At 33.9% G+C, this 11,586-nt stretch overlaps 1 protein-coding gene across 3 annotated transcripts; it reads left to right on the top strand.

Moving 5' to 3' along the window:
* The first annotated feature begins 5,051 nt into the window (after positions 1–5,051).
* Positions 5,052–8,536, top strand: LOC112288992 (caffeoylshikimate esterase). 3 transcript variants are annotated; one of them, XM_090254322.1, is made up of 7 exons: positions 5,052–5,148; positions 6,277–6,318; positions 6,659–6,749; positions 6,862–7,041; positions 7,180–7,448; positions 7,572–7,670; positions 7,778–8,536. In XM_090254322.1, the coding sequence occupies exons 3-7, from the start codon at positions 6,740–6,742 to the stop codon at positions 8,102–8,104; spliced, it is 885 nt and encodes a 294-aa protein (XP_090110448.1). In that variant the 5' UTR covers positions 5,052–5,148; positions 6,277–6,318; positions 6,659–6,739; the 3' UTR covers positions 8,105–8,536. The 3 variants fall into 3 exon arrangements, with proteins under 3 accessions (XP_090110448.1, XP_024389613.1, XP_073393508.1); XM_024533845.3 differs by having other exon boundaries at positions 5,125–5,868; XM_073537407.2 differs by lacking the exon at positions 5,052–5,148 and adding an exon at positions 5,317–5,476.
* The last annotated feature ends 3,050 nt before the right edge of the window (positions 8,537–11,586 follow it).

The raw sequence follows: 11,586 nt of genomic DNA on the forward strand, positions 1-11,586 counted from the left end.
CTATTTGCAAAGTGCCTTTGGGACATGAAAGTCTAGTTTATAGTGTGTCACACTAATTGAGAATACACGCTAATAATAATAAGCTATTTAAAAATAGTGTGATACACACTGTTTAAATTCACACTTAAAATAGTGTGTAGACCTGTGGTAAAGTAGATGCTCATTTCATAGCGAACACAAAGAGAGTTGTAAAGCATTGGGCATTGAAAACAGGAAATAGAGAAAACATAAAGAAATAAACAAAGGAATAGAGAGAGAGCACATCACATTATAGTTGCATCACATTATAAATCTATTCTTAGAGCTTCTGAAAAATTAGAATTCTAGCTCAGAGTAAATTGTGATCCACTGTTAAGGCTTTTTTCGAAAATATCTTTCCGTTTCGCGGGCTATATTCAATTTCCTCGCATTTCAAATAAATTGAGACCTGCGCGTTTCCTCCACTTCAAATTTGTGCTCTGTGTGTTTGTATGTATGTATGTATGTATGTATGTTTTAGTGTGTGTGTTCGTTTGTATGTTTATGTGTGAAATTGTGGCGTCTGTGCTTGTTTAAATTTATTTGCGATCAATTCCAACATGGCGAAACTTAGCGATTGATCACGCGGTTGGAGTTTCACATTGTGGCCGAATCCTGACTGAAGCAGCTCACCTGATAAAGTTTCCTCTTTCTTATCTCTTGTGCTGGCGCATCAGAGGTTCGTCGAGCACGGCTGCAATTCAATATGTGTGCAATTCACTCTTTCGTGGAAAAGTTTCGGGTTATTTAAACAGCGTCCATTCGACGAGTAATACTTCGGTCGGATGCAATTTTGAGCTATTGTTAACTTTGCCGCTCTTCATTGCTGATGAGGATTGCAGTCTCAAGGTAATCTGGCTCCACACATAGGATATGTGCTTTTCTTGGTGAACATTGCTCTTAGACTTACTGTGGATTCACTTTATTAAATTACCAACGATATCTCTGAAAGTAGAGTACGAGCGTAAAATGTATGCTTTTCAGAGAGCGTGAAATAAGAAAGTCGAATTCAGAATTTTGTTATTTGAAAAGTCTAATCAATCTGAAGTTTACAAGAGGGCAGTTCGACTGCAAGTGGACTTCTCACAGAAAAAATTCCCTCCACTTCTGCTGCGTTTACAGAAAGAGATAAATCTTCGTGCAATTTGTTAGGCCTGTATGGACGATCCGTGATTGCAAAACTGATTCCAACTTCCACCCTCTCATTGTGAGCATTTGTCATTGCATTCCGTGTTCCAGGCAACAATGAACCTGATCACTATCGCATTCAATGTGAGCAATGTTCAATATTGCCCAGAAAATTGAACCTAATCTTTATTGCATTCACTAATGCAAAGGCTGTTTGTGAGCATTTGCCATTAGGTCTAGTATATACCATTTCATATATGAGACTACCTATTCTGTATACATATAAAATACTAGACCCATACTTGCATTTATATTCAGTATATATATATATATATATATATATATATATATATCACTAATGATAATCTTAAATAAAATGCTAAAAAAATACTAATTGATTTTGCATATTTATATTGGTGTGCATCACCACTTTTTAAAACTAATTCTCTTATTATATTCAGAATCTTTTAGGTATTAATATCTGAAACGTTCTTATATATTTCATGATAAAATTTCTATTCAATTACATCTATAATCTATTAGTAATAGATTTTCTATATATCTAATATATAATTTTTATCATTTTTATGTTTTGATCTCAATCATCTTGTATTATTTAATATATGGAATAAATATATATATATATATATATATATATATATATTACATCTTCTTTGAGTAATTATTTATAAAAAATATATAATACATTATTTCAATTTTTGAAGTAGTTGGTGTCATTTTTTATATATCTTAGTATGCATAGTTTGGAATATTTTTAGTATAATAGAAAATAAACTTAAATTTCATTCTAAAGGTGTTTTTTAAATATATAATATTCAAAAAACTCAACAATGTAAGAATAATCTAAATTCCTTTTTTATAGTCAAATATATTGTATGTAAGAATTGGTGTATGTATAATAATAGAAGCCTTTATTTATTTATTGACTCTAGCTACAAGCATACCCCAAGTTACTATATGCACACTCTTTATATTTATACACACATCCTTTTCTCCTTTGTTTGGATGTGGGTTCCAGCCCCCTCTCCCTCTTCTTTGCCTGTGCGCATGCCTTAGTTTCTTTTTCACAAGGAAGAGAGGAAGGAGGGAACCATGACTTGCATTGGGACAAAGCAAAGAAGACAGAGGAGATCAAAATCAACTCTAAGGCAATGAAGAGAGGGAGGAGGGGATCATGACATGTTTTGGAACAAGAAAAAGAAAGCAGAGGAGACTAGAATCTATACTAGAGCAATGAAGAGAAGAAGAGGGGCCAAAACCCATGCCAAGATAAGAGGGAAAAAAGAAAAGGATCAAGATCCAAGCCAAGTCTATAAAAAAGGAATTTAGATTAGCCAATTAGAAGCTTTGGATGTATATTTACACATAATGGATTTGCATATAGCAACTTGGAATGTGCTTGTAGCTTGAGCCTTATTTATTTGATCTAATTATATATGCCAAAATAAAATTATATCTACTGAATTTTTATTTTGAGTAAGTAAATTTAATAAATTCATATATTAGAATGCTTCCTATTAGCCAATTTAAATCTATGAACATTTTGTCGTTTATAACTATGTAAGTTTTTTAAAACTTTAAATTTTTTGTTCTTTGGTATTTATAACTTGATTACTTATATATGTATATATATATATATATATATATATATACATATTTTTGTATATTTAAAAAAAACTAGCCTATCTAAGTAATTAAATTTGATATTTTTTAATATTTTATTATATTTTTTATTATTTTATTATTTTTTAGTATCTAACTTTATTAAAATTTATTTATTTTATTCATCTAATTAAACTTAATATTTAAATTTAAAGTTTTTTTACAATGTAATTTTTATGTTATTATATCTTCTATAAATGATATTATAAAATATAATTCTTCATTATTTTGTCTTTTCATCTAATTAGACAAAATAATAAAAATTTCTTTATCTAACTTTTTTGCATGATTTATATGAAAATAAAATGATTAGATACTTGAAGAATAGAAACAAAAAAGTTAATAGCTATTTTTTTTATTTTTATCTTTTAATTTGATATTAATACTTGTCAATTTATAAAAGATTTTGTTGAAGGCATTTGAGTACTATAATATAATAGTTTTTTTTTTTTTTTTTTTTTTTTTTTTTTTTTATCTTTGTTTTTATGTGCAATATATATAATTATTGCTTCATACATAGTTAATTTGTTAACAATCTTATTATATATAAACTCTCTAGTTTTTTTCATAAATTTTGTTTAAAATATTGATTTATAATATTATAAAAGAGCCAACCTATAAGTTTTAATTAAAATACATTTATTTCTCTCATAGTAACGTCTTTATATTCTTTATTAATCTTATTTGTGTATACTTTCCGAATTATTTTTGTAATTCTTCTTGCACAAGTAGATCATTTATTTTCAATTTCCACAACCAATTCTTGTTCTTTTTGTCACTTTTTTCTATTTTAAATTTCAAATCTTTATTATCATTGCTTCATTTTATTAAAGCTTTAATGATAATTGCTAAAAATTTGGAAATGAATAAAATATAAAATACACATATATATATATATATATATATATATATATATATATGCATACAAATATAATAGATTGGCATATATAATTAGATATTATATATAAAATTATTATTATTTTTAGTTAGATCTTAGTAAAACAACTCATAACAATATATATATATATATATATATATATATATTTATTGCCACTTGAGATATGATTTTTTTGAATGAAACAAATAAATAATCCTTGCATACATATGCAACAAGAAAATAATTAAAAATCTTATACTGCACACTAACTACATATTATGTACACTTTAAAATTACTAATATCTAAAATCATTGCAAAGGTTTCTTGTAAAGCAAATTCTAGTAACACTTTTAAATACCTATGATATTCTCTCTCCCCTTCTCTTTTTACAACAATATCACATTCTAAGATGGCTCAATAATGCAAGCTAAATATCTAAATAATATCTAAATGACATATATATGAAAACATCTCTCTAATCTATTTGACTGGAATGGATGTTTGTAACAATAAATTGAATTTTTGTAAATATGTTTGTAACAACAAATTAAATGTTTTTTTGTATGTTTATGGAGTAAGTCAGAAGAAGCTCCAAAACCCCTTTCATTTGGTTCTTTTTTTTCTTGTCCCCATGTATGCTCGGTCACCAAAGAGGAAACTTTCACGCACAACTGACACAATTGCATGGATCTGCGCAGCACTTTGACCTCACTCACAGGAGCACACACTCTCTCACTCCCTCAGAGGAGGAGGAACCACATGGAGCGGTGGAGGGGTCAACGCCATGACTCTCTCTCTCTTTCTTTTTAGTTATACACACCATGTAGTACTTTTCAAATATAAATAAATATATATCTATATATATATATATATATATTAGCTTCCAAATAATTTCTTCTTGCCATCAATTTTTACAGAAACTTCTCCACAAGTTGACTGCAGTAAATGACAAACGGCGAGCTCCACAACAGCGCGGCGGCCACTGACTCGGAGCACCACTAACAACAGAACCCAACAGAGTAACGGTGGAGGAGATATGCATTACAATAATACTAATATTAGGCGCCTGGCGTCAGGTGGCATCGTCGATTTTGTCCGGACCCGACCTTCCTGCTCACTTTCCCTCCTCATTTCGATTATAATGATTAACACTCGCTAGCGCATCGGCGCTGCACATTCCGCAGCTCGATCCATTGTTACTTATTTTTTATATATTTTCTTTCTATGAAACATGGTGAGGTAAATGCGGATCCTAACATATAGTTACGGAATGGGATCCTGAAACTTACGGACCCTAGTAGATGGAACTTTGTGGCCCCAGATGACATTGTCTAGTAGTATTATGATCGTTAACTGGTTTTGTGGCTCTAATCCACACAGTTTCGAATCTGTTGTTTCCGTGACCAGATAGCGCGAGGAATAAGGTGGTGACAAAGCCCAGGTGCAGAAAACGTCCTGCTTTCGCCCAACTCCATGTGGATGCTTAGCTGACTTTCATCGCTATCCGGGTTTGAATATAAATCGGGTTCCCCACAACCTGCGCTTTTGCAGGTTTCGCGTTTGTTTTTCTAGACTTGAGAGTCGCGCAATTCGAGGAGTCGTGGGCAAGGCTTGCTTCCAGGACTGCCTGGAATATCCTCGCTTGTGGACTTCTGCTGTTGAGATCGAACCAGAATTGCTTATGAGATTTCGATCTATATGGTGACCTTGTAGTGAACGAGTCACGTGAAGCAGGCCAGTCGCAAGTTGCGCAACGCCTGATGCGGCCGGTACGGTTTGTGTCCACGCTCCGTCGCACTGAATGAGCTTCACAAGTACCTTCCACCTTAGACTTTATATACTCCTTGGGTGCATTGAGCCAGAGTCGAAATCCAGTCGAAATTTAGAAGAAGATGCTCAACGACTCTTCCGGAGGAGATCCAGGGATAGGGAGCTATTTGGGCGGGTGAAAGGAGTGTGGAACGGTGGAGACAGGGGAGCCTGAGAGGGAATCTAGGTGGAAGTTCCTGGTCGATTGGAGGGTTTGCAGACTGCTTCTGAGAGGAGTTCGCAAGAGACGGATTAGATTTCAGAGCTACATCGGATAACTCTCGTGTGTTGTTAGGTTCGTGGGTCTGGTTGTTTGCGAGTGCGTTACCTAGTCGCAGCGCCGATGGCCATGGTAAGTGGGACTGAGTTCGAGCTCGTGGTTGAAGTTAGAAGACAGTTGGACAAGGTCAATACGATGTGCATGAGTTTGTAGAGGTTTTCTGTCGAGTTGAGTATATAGGAGCGTCAGAATGACGATGACAAACATGTAACTACTGAGTTACACCCGGGAACAGACATTTTGTAATTTGCAGTTTTTATACTGGCATTTTTTATGAATCTACAAGTATTATCTCGTGTTCAGAGACTCTGGTTTTGAGGTTGGCAGAACTTTGGTTGCACGGTGATCTTGTGGTGTGGTGTAGATCATCTCCTTACAAACAGAACTGCGCTTCTTGGTTGTGCGACTTCTCTTTTTTTCTTCGCTCGGTTTTATTGCGGGTCTTATATTCCGTCTTCTACGGGTTGCGTGTGCATGCAGGGGAATCAAGAACTGGCGGACAAGGATGTCCACTACGAAGAGGTACTCCCCTCCACTTTACCTTGCGCAAAAGCCCACATTTAATGAATCTTTTGGGTGCACATAGAAATCCGAATCTAGATTTACTGCGCAATCTGCTTAGCTCAATTCACCAGGCAACCGAAAATAGAGGATGCCCAGTTGCAGAAGAGGAAACAATTTGTTGTTTTGTCAGATATTTAAAGCGAATAGCTCAATTCTTTGGCCAGCATGGTTGCAGCGAAGTAGTTCAATCGCAATTGAGGCAGAGAGTGTCGATGAATACCCCTGTTGTTAACTGCATTTTTTGGTTTGTGGTGTTCAAAGGATTGATCTCTTGGGAAATGGTTTGGTGGATCTACAGGATTACATCCAGCGGCGTGGGCTGAAGCTGTTCACATGCCGGTGGTTGCCGGTGCACCAGGAGATCAAGGGGCTCATCTTCATGTGTCATGGTGCGCGCAAATTCAACTTAATCGTTTGGTTGATTGACAGGATTCTCGGTGTGACAACCTTTGAGATCTTAGGCTAGAACTAACCGTAAATTTCGTGTGGTTACATTTTCAGGGTACGGTGTGGAGTGCAGCGTCTTCCTGAGACCCACTGGCATCCGCTTTGCTCAAGCAGGCTATGCCGCCTTTGGCATTGATCAAGTAGGCCACGGCAAGTCAGAAGGCCGGCGGTGCTACGTCGAGAGTTTCCAAGATCTCGTGGACGACTCCATCGCTTACTTCAAAAGTATCCGAGGTGCGGTTATGTACATTTTCAGACCTTGGGATGCAAATCATTTCAATATCAACTTTCTGGGCAGGATTTGATCGAGTAGGCCTTGAGGTGTTGGTAAGACGCTGAGAACAGAGATGAGAATGGCGCTGATTTTTACAGATCTTGAAGAGTACCGAAACAAGCCGCGCTTCCTTTATGGCGAGTCCATGGGGGGAGCTATCGTCCTCCACATCCACCGCAAAGAACCTGAAGAGTGGAGCGGGGCTGTATTACAGGCTCCCATGTGCAAAATCTCGGAAAAATTGAAGCCGCCACAGATCGTCACCAGTATCCTGACGATGATGTCGAACTACATACCTACGTGGAAGATTGTGCCGTCTGAAAACATCATCGACAACGCCTTCAAAGACCCGATCAAGCGGGCGGAGGTAACCAATTTTCCAACACAATTGCGCATGCCTCAATACTATTTATGGACTGAAACTCATGATCACGAAATTCGAATGAAATTTTATCTGGTGATGGGGCTAACTCGCTCGCTTACGCCCCAGATTCGAGCGAATCCATTCACCTACCAAGGCCGGCCACGAGTGAAGACGGCCCTGGAGATGCTCAGGGCTAGCGAGTCGCTCGAGCAACGTCTGGACGAGGTACCCTGCCCTTGGAAATTCGCTTTAAATAGAGGAATCTTCTTAGCAAATTTGGCTGGAAGTGTCTAGAACCTGGGTGATTCATGTTTGTATCTGATTGATCTCAGGTGATACTACCATTTTTGTTGCTGCACGGTGAAGAGGATCGCGTGACGGACCCGGACATCAGCCGTGAGCTCTTCCGAACTTCCAAGAGTTGTGACAAGGAGTTCAAGCTCTACCCGGGCATGTGGCATGGCTTGACAGCTGGCGAGCCAGACGACAACGTCGAGCTCGTGTTTAACGACATCATCCACTGGCTCAACAAGCGGAGCTCTTTGGGTTCTGACAGTCCTCTCCGACAAGCAGACATCTCAGCTCTGGAATCTGCAACCCCTTCGAAGCAGCGATCGTCTTCCGACATCAAAGCTACTGTGGGCAAGGTCACCGACTAAGTATGATGCATTGGTCATTCTCGTTTAGACCTCTGTTAGTACCTCATCACAGTTCACGAAGGTAAGAGATAAATTAAGAGAATATATACAGTCAGTAGCGGCACTCCGCCACCACAGCACAGTAACCCCTAACTACGTGTATATAGCAGTATGTATATACCTTAACACATACACGTATTTATACTAACACCCTTCTGTAATATTGGGCCTCCGTTGAGTGCATCATGGCCACTCATCTTATGGACTAATTACATTCCCAGAATTAATTAGAATGGATTCACTATTTTTTTGGAAAACCCTACTGGTATGTCAGTTCCTTAGAGTCATGACCAGAGCATTGCATCTGAGTTGTTAGAAGAACAAAATTGAATCTAGGCCGTTGAGTCTTTTTCTTTTAATCAAGTTTTCTTCTTTTGAGACCTTTCTCTTTCACTTGTAAGGTTTTTGTGTTTACAGTTGATACCTTTTTCATTTATGTTGAGTATTGTGTCTGTAGTTGGTTCCTTTATTTATGTTGGTAATTAGAGCAACAATGACATTCCTTATCTTGTATTTGATGATTTTTGTCATCTTTTATACCTTGAGGGTCAAGGAGTGACAAGGAACTATCTAGTAGTGGTATGCTACTAGTGTGAAGGAGTGTTTTGGTGCATGTGACCTTCTCTAATCTTCCTCTCTTAGTTTTTCCAAATAGTCTCTTTGTCAGTTTCTCTTTTTGGTGTTGTTCCTAACCTCCTTGTATCACCTTGTTTTGGTGGTGTTGTCAGTTACATAGGTGAAATAGTCAATCAATAACCTGGTTCAACATTCTATGATTCCTAATACAACTTCCCTGTAATGTTTCATTACCTCCCTTAACCTGATTGTTCCTGCAGGTCACATGCACCAAAACATGCACATTGTAATATTATGTGTTCTCTAATCTTTTGTTCTTGGCCAGCTTTAACTTGACCTTCTGATTGAAGTATATAGACTGCTTCTTTGAGGACTCTATAAAAAAGATATATTTCACATTCATATGACTAAGCTCCCAATAGTTGTGTGTGGCAATTGTAATAAGTCTGCAGATTGTTTTCTTTTGTGCCACATGTTCAAAACTCTCTCTAAAATTAAAAAAAATGTATAAACCTATTTTGTCAAAATTGATTCATGTCTACTTGATAAGTCTATCAAATTTCAAGTATAGTTTCTATTTTTATTTTTTATTGCATCTAGTTTTGCTTCCATTGTGTTTCTCCACCTTATATCTTTATTGTCTTTTTGGAAGGTAATTGGTTCAATTTCTAATATATGTGCTTCCACTAAGCTTGCATTATAGTTGTGTTTTTTCATAAGGAGTAACTCAATTGTTAATAAAGTTGAGTCCAAAGACAATTTGGTGCTTTAGTTATGATCATCATACTGCACATTTTTTTTCACAAAGGCATAAATTTGTTTTTTTAAAGACTCCATGTTAGTGAGGTTTAAATAGTGCCATTAGCTTAGTTTTAATTCTTTTGTTGTTTAATAATTACTTACATTCTCTTCATGTTATATTATGTGAAGTCTTACTTAAAAATGCACCAAATACTTATATGTAGAATATAATTTGGAAATTGCAACAACAAGATCCTAACAACTCACATAGAGTCTTAAATAATTTCCATTTAAACCTTAAATTTTTTAATCAAATTCAAAAGAAGTCTAAAAGAAATTACAAAAGAAATATTAAAAAAAACATAATTTAATCATAAAGAAAATATATATATATATATATATATATATATATACAAAAAAATAATCCTAGAAAAAAAATAAAAATAAACTTAAAGAAAAAACAAAAAATCCTATAGAAATATTAAAAATAAAAAATCAAACCAATGAATTGCTTAAGATCACAAACAATCTTGCAAACCTTAAAATTTAAATATCTTAGACATTAATCCAATCAAATTTCTGTATTTTTCAATCAAAGCATTCAATTGAAATTTATTTATAAAATACATTAAAAAAATTAAATTTACAAATCTATAAAATTTTACTTTTATACTAGCTACAATACTTGCAAATTATTTAAATATATAAGTTTATTTTTATTTTTCAAAATCTAAAATTATTAAAAACATCTTTCACTTTGAAAAGCTTTGAAAATCTTAATATTCATTTCAAAGCACTTAAAACCAATGCTAATACAACTAATCTAAAGTTTTTTCTCTAATCTTGCTCTTTGATTACTAAAAAAATTCCAAAAAATATCATAGGTGTACGACTCTGTACCTTAGTGTCTAATTTCAACCTTGGTTCACAATTTGTTCTCTTTCGATGTCAATTCTTAATTTCTTAAAGTAATTTTTACTACATACTAATCTTAAATCTCTCATTAATATTTTAATAATATTTATTTTTCTAATTTACTTTATGTGGCCTTATTTATAGCCATTTAAAATAAATTGAAGCAATTTTTTTAATAAAATGACAACATTAATACTAAAAGGTTTTACTACCTCTCTATCTTTTATGAATATTTTTTTTTACTATATTTTTAAAATTAGACTCTTTTATAATAGAATCCATATTTTTATCTTTTATTGTATAATCATATTATAATATTATACTATCTTCTAATTTTTTTAATACTATTTTTTTGCTAGAATAGACTTGTTGGCTTGTGTAGCTCTAAAACATACTCCTTGCTTCACTCAATTACCTTGAATATGTCAAATTTCTTTAGTAGGCCACAAAGAATCATGAATGTTATTATGGACTCCTTCAAATATTTTTTGATACCTCATAATTGATTTAAAGTGCATTAATTTGCTAAAGATATCAAAGATATGAACCTCAAAGAACTAATAAGTCAATACATTCTTGTGTCACTTAAAAATTCTAAAAAATCATTCAAAGATAGTAATATATTGAATTAAAATGGCTATTATCAAAGATAGAAAGACTAAAAAGTCTTGAAAGAAGACTAAAAACTAAAAAGTTTTTGATAAGAATGAAGAAAGTTTCACTCTTATCTCTATATATACTATCTAGCTAAGAGCTATGTCACAATGTTCTATAGGACCTCTAACACATGTTGACTTTGTTAGATATATGTCTTAATTTGTAAGGCAAGTCTTATATATATGTACTATATAGTTAATTTATTCTACAATCTATCAATATGTGTAATATATGGCTAACTTGTTGACTAAGTTTCTAACCTACCAATTAGCTATAAATACATGCAAAGCCAAAGTAGCATCTTTATAGCTTCTAGAAAGCTTTTCTAAAAGATATTATAAAATAAATCTATTTTTACTTATTTTTACTTAATCATATAGGTAATTGTTAAAATAAATATGTATGTATGTAACATTATTCTTTGTCATCTAGAAACGAGTTCTATAAGGAATAGTCATCATATGTTAAAGAAATCCAAGATGCGGCCAATTGTATTTACTACATATTTTGATCTTTGTTCTCTTTGAAGATGATTAATATGTCTTGTCAGCTAT

The sequence above is a fragment of the Physcomitrium patens genome, chromosome 11 (genome assembly GCF_059467195.1).
Source record: "Physcomitrium patens ecotype Gransden chromosome 11, ASM5946719v1, whole genome shotgun sequence".
Taxonomy (NCBI): Eukaryota; Viridiplantae; Streptophyta; class Bryopsida; order Funariales; family Funariaceae; genus Physcomitrium; species Physcomitrium patens.

Excerpts from the sequence above, each read along its gene's own strand:
- LOC112288992 (XM_024533845.3), top strand. Across the intron at positions 6,750-6,861 it reads GCTCATCTTCATGTGTCATG|GGTACGGTGTGGAGTGCAGC; the intron begins GTGCGCGCAAAT and ends TTACATTTTCAG. Across the intron at positions 7,449-7,571 it reads ACCCGATCAAGCGGGCGGAG|ATTCGAGCGAATCCATTCAC; the intron begins GTAACCAATTTT and ends CTTACGCCCCAG.